Source organism: Loxodonta africana, chromosome 26 (assembly GCF_030014295.1).
Source record: "Loxodonta africana isolate mLoxAfr1 chromosome 26, mLoxAfr1.hap2, whole genome shotgun sequence".
In the NCBI taxonomy this organism is placed as follows: Eukaryota; Metazoa; Chordata; class Mammalia; order Proboscidea; family Elephantidae; genus Loxodonta; species Loxodonta africana.
The window spans coordinates 6,381,067-6,393,954 of record NC_087367.1 but is presented as its reverse complement, the minus strand read 5'-3'; the positions used below and the strand labels follow the sequence as shown (position 1 = coordinate 6,393,954).

The following is a 12,888-nucleotide window of genomic DNA, read 5'->3' as shown; positions in this document are numbered from 1 at the left end:
TTGGTGGTAGTGAGGTCCCTCTCCTCTCTGCTTGCTTCTCTCTCATTTTATCTAAGATAAAACATGGATAGCAACTCTGCTTCCTCAGCCTTGGGAGGCCCCATTCTCCTAGTCTATCAACCATGCCCCCTTGGCCCTGCTCTTCTGCCCCCTGGGCATGGCAGCCCCACCCCCTCAGCTTTAGGCTGTGGCCCCATCCTCCCCGCACACCTTAATGGCAGCACTACACTCTAGAACCAAGTTGGTGAAGATGTGACTCTTTGAAACCTAGGAGGCTGTGACCCCGTCCTTTAAAACTGAGAAGGCCTTGCTTCCTGTGTTCCTTCCAACAGTTCTGCTGATCTCGGAGCCACTCCAGGGATGCTCCTTTTCTTTTCTTAGAGGACAACAGAGGTAGCTCCTGTGCCTGTTTCCTGCCTGTAGAATTCCAAGCGGCTGACAGCATTCCTTTGTTTCATTCTTTCTCTGCCCCCTTCGGCCTAAGCGGATGGGTTTTCTGCTGTGGTAGTTAGATCCATCAGTCACAGGCTAGATTTCTGCAACAAAAGATTGTGTAGCCATGACCTTGGTGGACATTCTAGGGCACGTGTCCTTAGTTTGTACAAAAGAACTGTCCAAATGTTTAAATTGTTTTCATCTCGCACAGTTCATTTTTAAGTCCATCTCTTTCCTCTTGCATTTAACTATAAGTGGCAAGGAGAAACCATGCAGCCCCTTGAAGATCTTGCTTAGCAATCTCCTCAGCCAGATAGATTTCTTACAAGTTCTACCTTCTACCAAACATTTGGAACATAATTCAGACAAGTGCTCTGCCACTTCATAAAAGCATCGCCCTTCCTCCACTGCCCAATCACGTGTTCACTGTTTTCTTTTAAAGCCTCACCAGAAGCTCATTCAACATCCACGTTCCCAGCAACATTCTGTTGCGGGTGCCACGTGGATTCTCTAGGACGGTAGAGACTCTCTCTACGGCTCTCCTCACTTCCCTCTGAGCTCTCACCGGAACTGCCTTTGACGTTCATAACTTTATCAACAGTCTCCTCAAACTATTCTAGGCTTTTACTGTTATGCACCTTAAAACTCTTCCAGCCTCTACCCAATTCCAAAACACTTCCACATTTTAGATACTTGTTAGAGGAGCGCCCCACTCTTTTGGTACCAGATCCTATCTTAGTCATCTAGTGCTGCTGTAACAGAACCACCACAAATGGACGGCTTTAACAAACAGAAATGTATTCTTTCACAGTTTAGAAGGGCAGAAGTCCAAATTCAGGGTGCCAGTTCAAGTGGAAGGCTTTCTCTCTTTGTTGGCTCTGGGAGAAGGTCCTTGTCTCCTTTCACCATCTGTGGGCCCGACGTTCCTTGGAGATTTCCACGTGTCTTGGCATTCATCTTCCCCTGGGTCTAGGAGGTTCTCAATGCAGGGACTCTGGGTCCAAAAGACACGCTCCGCTCCGGGGTTCTTCTTCTTAATGGCAGAGAGGTCCCTCTCCTCTCTGCTTGCTTCTCTCTCTCTTTTTATCTTTTGTAAGATAAAAGGTGTGGCTCAAGCAAGGTATGACCTGAGTAAAGATGTGACTTAAAATACACATCACACTGATCCTGCTCATTAACACACAGAGGTTAGGATTTATAACACATCACAAGATGAAGGGTAATTATATCCAATCATAAAACGGAGGACAACCACACAGTACTAAGAATCGTGGCTCAGCCAAGCTGACAAATATTTTTTGGGGGGACACAATTCAATCCATGACAGCCATATAAAGAAAAAAATAGGCCAAAGGGGTGTGAGCAGGCAGGCAATTCACAAAAGAGAAAACTTGCATCAGGGCTACCACATTGCATAACTCCTGGGAACAGCATCTATGTGAAGAGTGCCCCTTGGCAGTGCAGTGCCCCTGGGTATGGTTTACACAGCGACTGGTGAGTGGCTGACATGGATGGTCAGCCTCACTAATAATCAGGGAAACAGAAACCAAAGCAACAAGGTACCTCTACCTTGTGTCCATTAGGTTGGCAAAAATTAGTGATTACAGTAGTGATTAGTGTAAGAAAAAGGTAAAAAGCATAATTCTATATCTAAAACAATCGATACGCGTATACGTAAAAAGACAGTGAACTGGACATAGTCAACACAAGAGTGGTGTCTAAGCAAGCGAAGGGAACAGGACTGAGACACTGACTGTATGACTGTAATATATTTCACGTGATAAAAACCTGCAGCAACTACGCTCTGTAACACGATTTTTATCTAATGAAAGGATCCTAAATCTGCAAATAACTGCAGCTTTTTACACGTATTACCTGTGTTTGTCCCCTTTGAAATAATGCAGATCCATGTAGCGTTTTAAACGTATCTACCTCACAGCTTATATTCCTGAGTGAAGTCAAATCACGACCATCGCACCTACAGTGATAAAGGAAGTACGTACGTAAAACAATGTTGGAAATCAGAAAAATCACCTATTATCTCTTTATTCCTCCTAGGAAACTCTCATCTCCAGTTGGGTAATGTAGTCACTGGCGGAACTTTAAAAACAATAATAGATTCCTGAGCCCCACCCTAACAACTGCTGACTCAGAACCTCAAGGGCTGTCACCCAAGCACCTGCATGAACACGCACCACCAGTGATTCTGATGGACAGCTAGGGTTGTGACCACCACTCCACACACAAATCAGATGGACACATCCACACGGTCTGCATATTCTTGCTTTAATAGGTGCCCATTTATGAAATAAATATCAGGATTCTTTACTGTTCACTTAAAAAAACCCAACATTTCCTTGCTTTAGGCAGACAGCATTTCAGTGCACCTTGCAGAGACAGCTCATGCTTCAATTCCATCAAAAATGGATATGTTTACCTTCTGTATTCATTCAAAATAATACCTCTGAAGATCTCCTTTGAAACAACATTGAAGGACTCTATTATTTCAGACGGATCGGCCTCTGGAAATTTTTCTATAGAAGAAAGACAAATCAAAACAAAGGTTTTCTCTTTTCGGAAGACAGCATTTCTCTTAAGTTTCTAGCATCAAATTAATGGGAGTAAACCAAGGGAGCTGACTCTGAACATCTAGTTGTTGGGCAAACAAAGTGGACCAATTGTTCTCAGGAAGGGGAGACACGCCAAGTGTTAAATACCTCATATGTACCGGTATCGGGAGCTCGTTAGCCTTCTACCACAATTAGACTGCTCTGGAATTAGCTCCCTGCTGTACTGTTCCCTGACAAATCCAGACAACTGTATTATGAAGGTCTAACTGACGGTTTTAAGAGTAGTCACCTTTATTCTTTTTCGTTAGGAATTTTTATCTTTATCTGCAAATTGGGGAGCAATTTTCTTTATATATTACGAATTCACATCAACATTTTTAGCTAATATTTATCAAGTGCTTTCATGAGCCAGGCACTTTACATGTTTTAACACTTTCAATCTTCACAATAACTCATGAAGTAAATTCTATGGCTGCTCCATTCTACAGAAGAAAAAAAACCTTGAGGCTAAAAAATTGGAATAACTGATACATCTGTGATCTGTACAGCTGCAGCCCTTGAGATTTGTCTGTCCCAAAGCTTAGGCTTTAGAACATTACGCTATTCTTTTTTTTTGATTAACTTATGGCAAACTTTAAGTATGGTTCATCTCAAGTGTATGGTGTATTAAACATAAAGTCACCAGAACATAAGAAACGGCCACAGAAAAAGAGCTATATTAAGTGCTTGATTTTCATTCAAAAAAATCCAATACCAAACCCGTTGCCATAGAGCCAATTCTGACTCATGGCGACCCCACGTGTAACAGGGTAGTCTGAGCTCCGCGGGTTTTTTTTGACTTTGATCTTTATGGAAACAGATTTCGAGGCCTGCCTTCTGTCATGTTGCTTAGTCAGTCTGAACCATCAACCTTTCAGTTAGTAGCTGAGTGCAAACCATCTGCCTACCCAGGGATCTTTATCTTCGTCAGGCAAGAATAATTCTGAATATTATACTTTAATAAAAATTTTGATACTTTAACCAGGTTGCATTTGGAAAGGAAAATAATTAGTATCAAACATTTACAATATTATTCTATTAACCCAGAGAATCATGAATATATTCTGCTACGTGTTAACACAAATACAAAATCATGTTTCTTTTTAAATAAGGCAACATGTGTTACACAACTTCTCATTCTTAATACGTAGGATGAAATGTAGTAAGAAAAGACTTTCCCAATGGCAGTTACAGATAAAAGCCTTAATACCAAACACAAAGAAAAACCGAGCTAACGGCAGAGTTTTTAATCTTAAAATAAGAAAAATACTCATGTGAGGGTATACTTGTCTATTTGTAAAAAAAAATTATAAGATCTGTATGTCAGACTTGGTTCATATTCAGTTTTTGTGAGATTAATATCATACAATAACATCTTCTGCTTAATACTTCCTAGTTGTTGTTCGTTGCTGTTTAGTTGACTCCAGCTCACGGTGACCTTCTGTGTAACAGAGTGGGATGCCGTCCAGTCCTGTGCCATCCTCACGATCACAGGCATGTCTGAGCTCACTGTCACGGCTATTATGTCAGTCCATCTCATGGAGAGTTTCTCTCACTTTCGCTGACCCTCTATTTTACCAAACAGGATGTTCTTTTCCAGTGATTGGTCTTTCTTAATGACGTGTCCAAAGAAGTAAGACAAAGTCCCACCGTTCTCACTTCTAAGCAACATTCTGGTTGTATTCCTTCTAAGACTGATTTGTTCTTCTGCAGTCCATGGTATATTCAATATTCATTGCCAACACCACAGTCCAATGCATCAATCCTTCTTCTATCTTTCATCTTCACCGTCCAGCTTTTGCACGTGTATGAGATAACCTAAAAGACCACGGCCTGGGTCAGGCATACCCTAGTCCTCAAAGTGACATCCGTGTGTTTTAAAACTTTAGAGGTCTTTTGCAGCAGATTTGCTCAATGCAACACAGCTTTGATTTCCTGACTGGTTCCATGGGTCCTGACTGTTGATCCAAATAGAATGAAATTGTTGACAACTTAAATTTCCTTACCATTTATCGTGATGTCGTTTGTCAGTCCAGTTGTAAGAATTTTAATTTTCTTTCGTTCAGTTGTAACCCATACTGAAGGCTGTAGTCTTTGATCTTCATCAGTAAGTACTTCAAGTTCTCTTCATTTCCAGCAAGCAAGGTTATTATGAGTCATTAACATCTACACATTGCAGGGTGTTAATGAGTCTTCCTCCAGTCCTGATGCTGTGGTCTTCTTCATACAGTTTAGCTTCTCAGATTACTTGCACAGCATACAGACTGAATAAGTAAGGTGAATGGATATAACCCTGCCTACACACCTCTTCCAATTATGAACCATGTGATATCCCCTTGTTCTCTTTGAATGACTGAAGCCTGATCCGTGTACAGGTTCCACATGAGCACAATGAAGTGTTCTGGAATTCCACCCATCTGTCAATTTGTTGTGCTGTGGTGGCTTGTATGTTGCCATGCTGCTGGAAGCTATGCCACCAGACTAACAAAGATTAAGAAGAAAGGCTTAGCAATCTACTTCCAAAATTTAGACAATGAAAACCTTATTGAATAATTTCTAGAGTTAAATTCTCTAAAAATCTATATTTTATAATGCCACACGATATTAATAATAGGAAAAAAAAAAACAAAAAAAAAACACCCAAACCCATTGACATTGAGTCGATTCCGATTCATAGCGACCCTATGGTTCAGAGTATAATTGCCCCACAGTTTCCAAGAAGAGCCTGGTAGATCAGAACTGCCGACCTTTTGGTTAGCAGCTGTAGCACTTAACCACCACACCATCAGGGTTTCCAATAACAGCAATAGCACCAGTTGATATTTATGGAACACTTACTATGTGCCAGATATGGATATAAAGGACTGACTCTTAATTCCCGTAAATCTGCAGTTTTAGAGATCAAGAAATCCGGATTTATCTTCAGGACTTTCAAATGACAGGATCCCACCTTAGAATGTAAAGAGTCTGATCTAGAAAAGATCAGGCATATTTCACATTCAACTCAGCAGTTACTAGGCACCCACTATGTCAGGTGCAGTGTGAAACATGCTTTTAATAATTAACAGTAACCCTCTGAGGTACCATTATCACAAGTTTACTAAGACAAAATTGAGGAGCAAGGAGAAGAAAATGATTTTGTCAAGGTCTCACAACTGAAATAAAAAAAAGAAAATCTATTATTTTCTTTAAATTAAAAAAAATAAAACTCACCTCTTAGTTGCTCCTCGGTTTCTAACCTTATCTTGTTAACAGCTTCGTCTCTGGAAACCTAAAAGAAAGCTTGTGTTCAGCTGTCACGTGTATGGCAACATTGAACATTTCTATCTTTAACTTATACAATTTACATGTTGTAAGAGTACTCAGATTTGTCTAATAATAGTATTCTTTCAAAGATTAGAACTGGTAATTGATTTAGAAGCAATTTTACTTGTATAATTCATTGAAATATGTTTGCGTATCTCCCTAAAATTTCTATTAACACAGGGAGAATAGAGAAAAAAACAACGATGTTTTTTGTTTTTTTTAGCTTTACGTTTAGAGATGTTTCATAAACATAGAACTAATGTTCACAAACAAAATTATGTGAGCTGGCAAAACAGAATTCCCAGAACAATTATGTAAGACAGAACTCAGTTACACCTACTTTATCATGTTCACAGTCTGTGAAAACTGCATACAGCCTCTCCATGGCAAGTCTGTTTTAAGCACAAAATAAATGTTGGCACAACAATATCTGGAAACATGAAGCAGTTTCTACTGCAAACAAAACTGAAATATGTAAAAACAATAAACTAAAATTTTAATAATCCACATCCCATAAAGAATTAAAAGATACCTCATCTGCTAGTAACTTTTACTTGCTCATCTGTTTGCTATCTATTACAGGATACAGAACACACAAATTTCAATAAATGCAAAGAGTGAATTCGAATATTTGCAAGACTAAACACATTCCTCAAAAGCAGCACCCATGTAACTATACCATTTTGCATTTTAATTTAATGAAGAAAAGATCAACTCCTTAATAACTAATACTATGGGCAACTGCTTAGTCATTTGGGGGGCAAAAAAAAAAGAACAAAAAACTCCCCAAAAACCTAAACCGAATTCTCACTCCTAAAAGTATAGAAAAAAATTTAATGTAAAAAAATGTGTGAATATTTTTGTAATACTGGATAGACGAGGCCCAAACATGTCCTTGAAACCGGGGCGGTGGGGGGGAGGGATTTCTGACACGTTTGGCTACATAAAAATAAAACACTGTTAAGGCAAAGACAAAACAGATTTTTAAAACTTCATGACAGATCCAAGAATAAGAAAGGCTTGGAAAAAATATTTACCGTGTTGTTTGTACTTTTTAATGAGTACATATTATTTTTTAAATGGAAAAAAAAAGTTTTCCATTTTGAAAAATTATATACCAGTTGGACTAAAAAGAACTCAATCGGTTGCACAGTGTGCATGTTGTTCATCAGGAAGGCTTTTATGTGTGATATACAGTGAAGCCTGGGACAGCTGAACTCCAGGCGACTGCCTTGTTTTTCCGGGTCTCATGCGTTTTCCAGCACTGACTTTTCTATCATTCGTTTTACTGGGAAATATTTGAGTTTTCCTTCTCTGACAGGTTACTGCCTTACAAGGGTTTCAGCTTTCGCAGGTTTTACTGTATCTAGTGTATCACCCCACTCTGCCTTTTCAGCTCAATAAATTGCTTATAATTACTTGCTTGTATTTTTCTGCACGATCATATTAAGGCAAAAATTTGGGAGACATAACAGATGATTGGAGCCCTGGTGGTGCAGTGGTTAAGAGCTCAGCTGCTAACCAAAAGGTGAGCAGTTCAGATCCACCAGTTGCTCCTTGGAAACCCTCTGGGGCAGTTCTACTCTGTACTATAGGGTTGCTATGAGTTGGAATCAACTTGATGGCAACGGGTTTGGGTTTTTTCAGTTTAACAGGATATTACAAATATATTCAATTTACACTAACTACCTGAAGCTTATCTCTGCACCTGCTTTTCCAATGCCTTTCTCTACATCTCGAAAGAATCGTACACTGTACTACTCCCTCCCTTCTTCTTGCCTGTTCAATAATTTCCACTTTAGATTTTCGTTACACACACACACACACACACTTTTTACCCTTGCTTGCTTCTGTTCTACCCATTTTTGCTCAGTTATTACAGGAAACTCTTTTGATCATTAGGCACAATTTATACAAATCTTTAATTCTGACTGATGGCCACGAGACTAAGCAAAAATATTAACTTTTCAGTTTATTTCAGATCATATGAAATAATTTTCTGGTGATTCATTCGTATTTATTGAGTGTACCAGGCACTATTCTAGGCACCGGGCATGCAGGGGTGGGTGGTTATATGTGATTTCTTTTGACAAGTTCAACAGCCTCCTCAGATGTTTAAATACTTTCTGCTGTATTCTCTGTATCCTGACAGAGGTACACAGGGATTATCTGAATTTTAAACAACAAACTTACCGCCCCTTTTATTTGAGATTCAAACTTAGGGTGAGGGGACTGGAAGAGGGATGTGGGCTCACCCTTGTTTAGGCATTAGAGCTGGTGTTTCTGGCAACGACTTTTAAGATAGTAAAGTGTAATTTATGAGGTAATGTGTGAACAGAGATTCCTGAGAAGAAATTATATCTGGTGACAATTTTATATTTTCTACCGTACAAACAGATGTTCTTACTTATGAGCGTGTGTCACCATCTCTGGTGAAGGGGTAAATAACTTCTGAGGTGTTCTCTTGGTAACACCAATTTCTTTTACCAACTGCTGTATGCCCTGAATTATCTGCTGGGTGTACTTGACTCCCACTTTGATGGCATGGCAGAAGTCCTGCTGTAGGACGTTCTCTGCAGAGGCTTCCAGCATGACTATTTAAGGGGGGAAAAAAAAGATGATGATTGCCGTCGAACTTTTTACCAACATAGCATTTTCAAACACTGTGACATGATTAATTTTATTTTTAATAAAATTTTTAATAATTTATTTTAAATATTATTTTTAACAAAACTTTATTTCTTAATGGTGTAATCATATTTTGGTTTCTTTCCTCAGAATTAATATAGTTCCAAAATACAAACAGCAGTAAATGAATAGATAAACCCTGATATTTAAATTTAGGTTTATATTCTCTCATATTTAATGAGGCATTTCCCACTTAAAAAAAAAATGAAAAATATGCATATACATATTTTTTAACAGCTTTGAGATATAATTCACATACCATAAAATTCACCCTTTAAAGGTGTACAACCATGCTTATTTTTAATATGTATTTAAGATGAAATTAGAACTACCCCACACAGTAGGTGTCCAATAAATGTCTCTTGTTTAACAGTTATCTGATCTGACCTCCCACTTAATCCGGACTCACTGTCATTTTATTTATTCTAGCACAGATTGGGAAATCTTCGCAGTGACACTTTTTCAAGTAAGCCAACTAGGGGACCCCAGCTACCATCACAAAAAAGGTTGCTTACACTTTGATAAAAGCAAAACTCCTGCGTAAAGCAGGGAAGCTCTGTAGTTGGGCTTCTTTCACGGTATCCAACCAAAACCTGCTATACAGCTGCAGCCTTGGCTTCTGAAGGCTGAACGGCCACCTGCCTACTTACCTGTCATTTAGGTGTTGAATATGAAGCAAGTACACTACTGAGACGGGGCAGGGATAAAACGAAACAAAAACCTTTATGTGACTGACAAAACACATACATAAAAGAGTTTGAATGCATACTTAAAAAGCCAGAACTTCTAAAAAGAATTCAGAATACATCTAGTCCTTAAACGACTCACCAATCTGACTTCTAGAGGCTCCAGCAACCACTAAGTTTAAAGTACTGGAAGACATTTCTTTTCGTGTAGGGTTGACAATACATTCTCCGCCAATTACTCCTATTCGCACTGCCCCTAAAATGCATTAAAATATTGGTGATTGTTTAATAAAACTCCTTGTTTCCAAGACATTACCGCAGGGATGGCTTCAATTCCCCATCTTTGACTATGACCACGGAATAAAACCCATCCTTCCACCATGGTTATTTAAGGACCACACAACGTCCTAACCTACCTCACCTCTGGCCTCGCTAGACCACCGTGAGTTGCTCTAACAGACCATCTCTTCCACGTCTCTGTGATTACATTTATGCTCTTCTCCTGCCCTAGAATGCACTTCCTCCAAGGCAAATGCTTACCATCTGATCCTACTAACCAATCCAAAAAACCCCGTTGCCAGCAAGTTGATTCCAACTCAGAGCAACCCTATAGGACAGAGTAGAACTGCTCCACAGGGTTTCTAAGGAGCGGCTGGTGGATTTGAACTGCTGACCTTTGGGTTAGCAGCCGTAGCATGCCATAACTCTTAAGCACTGCGCCACCAAGGCCCCGGATCCTACTAAGGTTCACCTTAAACACACTGACCACCGAGAAGGCCTCCCTGACAACCTGACCTCACAAAACTAAACCTGCCCTTCTTTCATTTTCTTAACATTTTGTCTGCATCTTTACAATCATTTGTCTGATTCCCTTGCTCTTTTTATTTTTGGTGAAAATATACACAGCTGATCACACACCCATTCAACGATTTCTACATGTACAGTTCAAAGACACGGATGACTTTCCTCATATCGTGTCGCCATTCTCGCTCTCTCTCTCCGTGCTATTTCAGAACTACTGACTTAGACTCACTGCCCCGTAAACTACCTGTCTATGCTTTAGTTACTGCTGTCAATTTGATCTAATTCTTTAAAAGAGCACAATGCTCAAGGCAAACATACTTTACTGTTGTTTAGTCTGAAGGTGACTTAAGGGGATAGTTTTGGTTCAAGGTTCAAATATTTTCTCAGGGCAACAGATATGGGGGTTCCTTCAGCCTCAGTGGATTCCATATGAAATTTGAAATCCAGTTTCGCATTCCCCCCCCTTTTGATCAGGACTCATCTATTAAGTCCTTGAACAAGACATTCACTAAGGGTAGCAACACCATCTCTCTTATTTTTTTTTTTAATAGTATGCCACCATTTTTTTTTATTGTGCTTTAGATGAAGGTTTACAGAGCATATCGGTTTCTCATTAAACAACTCATACACATTGTTTTGTGACATTGGTTGCCAACCCCGCAATGATCCTTCTCAATCCTGGGTTCCCCGTTACCAACTTTCCTGTCCCCCTCCTGCCTTCTCATCCTTACCCCTGGGTTGGTGTGCCCATTTAGTCTCATTCTGTTTTACAGGCCTGTCTAATCTGGCTGAAGGGTGAACCTCAGGAGTGACTTCAGTACTGAGTTTAAAGGGTGTCTGGGGACCATACTCTCGGGTCCCTTACTTATTCTTCAAGCACAAACTGCTTCATCACTCTTCACATTGCCAGAGCCTAGTTTGCTTTTGTTTCTTTAGTGCTTAGCTCAGTATTTAGCATTTAGGGCACTCAAGAATGGTTTACTGGATGAATCATTTTTATATTGTGTGATTACACCTTAAATGAACTGTAAGTTATGAGCATATGCTTGTTTTATCCTGGGAGAGCACACACTCATGATTTCCCAGTCAATAAAGAAAAGTCCTCGGAACAGAAAGAGGTATCCAAGAAGTCAAAGTACCTAGGGAAATAAAATCTGTAACACTGTAACATATTGCTATCAGAAATAAAACCCAAGGCAAGGATTAAAATGTCCAAAAGAGTGGAAAAGAGTTTTAGAATGCCATCCTGTTCAGCTCCCCAAGAGACAATAAATCTGAGCCAATGCCGTTGCCGTAACAAGCTCACTGATATTCACTAAAGAACAACGTTTCTACTTGGAAACTGTAACTTACCAATGGGTCCATTCCAGGGAATATCTGATAATGAGAGGGCTACAGAAGCTTAAAAAAAGGACAGAAAAATAAGAGCTGAAATAAAAATATTTCATTGCTTTCTAAATCAACAATGCTAATTTTATCTTCTATTTTTATACTTACCACCATTAATTGCTAGGACATCGGGTTCATTAACACCATCTACTGCTAACAGATTACAAAGGACCTGGTACATGGGAAAAGATTTGAAGCACTTTAAACATCATCTACATTGATTTGGGAGGCTTTTCATTTAAGTTACCATACTGGCCTAAAATACGGGAGCGTGAGTCTCTGAGGAGTGCAAATGGTTAATACGCTTGGTGGCTAACTGAAAGGCTGGAGGTACAAAACTACCCAGAGGCCCCTTGGAAGAAAGGCCTGGTAATCTGCTTCTAAAAAATCAGCCCCTGAAAACCCTAAGGAGCACCGTTCTACTCTGACACACATGGGGTCGCCGTGAGTCAGAGTCAACTCCATGGCAACAGTTTTATATGGTTAAAAGCATGGGCTTTGTTATCAAACTCTAATTTTGAAATGATTTAACTAAACGTCTGGCCTTGGGTGAACTATTTAAATTAAGCCTCAGATCCTTGTCTTTAAAAGGGAAAAATAATAGCACCTTCCTTAACAGTCCCTGCCAGCATTACATAAAATACTGTGTGTAAAGCACTTAGCACAAGTATTTAGTAAATGTTAGCTGTTTCTGTTACGTAAGAATCTTCTTGTCTTCCGTTTATCACCACAGGTGGAACAAAACAATGTGTTACTTTAGACTGTAATGATGTGTCAAGGTCATGTACTTAATAACTTCCTGGAGGCTGTGACATCCTTGCAAAGTGGTCACTAGGGGGGGAAATGGAGCAAGGACATATTGGTTTGTATCAAATTAAGAACATGGTTACTTGAGAAAAGTGTACAGGTTATATGATGAAAGGAAATAATGTTTACAAGGTTTTAAAACACTATCAACTACAGTTTTAGAA

At 39.4% G+C, this 12,888-nt stretch overlaps 1 protein-coding gene across 5 annotated transcripts in view; it reads right to left on the bottom strand.

Moving 5' to 3' along the window:
• The window catches only part of PNPT1 (polyribonucleotide nucleotidyltransferase 1), a 45,986-nt gene that overhangs the window by 25,859 nt on the left and 7,239 nt on the right, over positions 1–12,888 (bottom strand). For all 5 annotated transcript variants that reach the window (XR_010319465.1, XM_064277040.1, XM_064277041.1 and 2 more), the window contains exons 6-13: positions 12,026–12,089; positions 11,882–11,929; positions 9,867–9,980; positions 8,758–8,944; positions 6,691–6,742; positions 6,258–6,315; positions 2,873–2,969; positions 2,311–2,413 (exon numbers count right to left, since the gene is read on the bottom strand). Coding sequence is in view for 4 of the 5 variants with exons in the window: in XM_064277040.1 (XP_064133110.1) it covers positions 2,311–2,413; positions 2,873–2,969; positions 6,258–6,315; positions 6,691–6,742; positions 8,758–8,944; positions 9,867–9,980; positions 11,882–11,929; positions 12,026–12,089 (723 nt within the window). In the remaining variant the exon portion in view is untranslated. The remainder of the gene's footprint in view (positions 1–2,310; positions 2,414–2,872; positions 2,970–6,257; positions 6,316–6,690; positions 6,743–8,757; positions 8,945–9,866; positions 9,981–11,881; positions 11,930–12,025; positions 12,090–12,888) is intronic.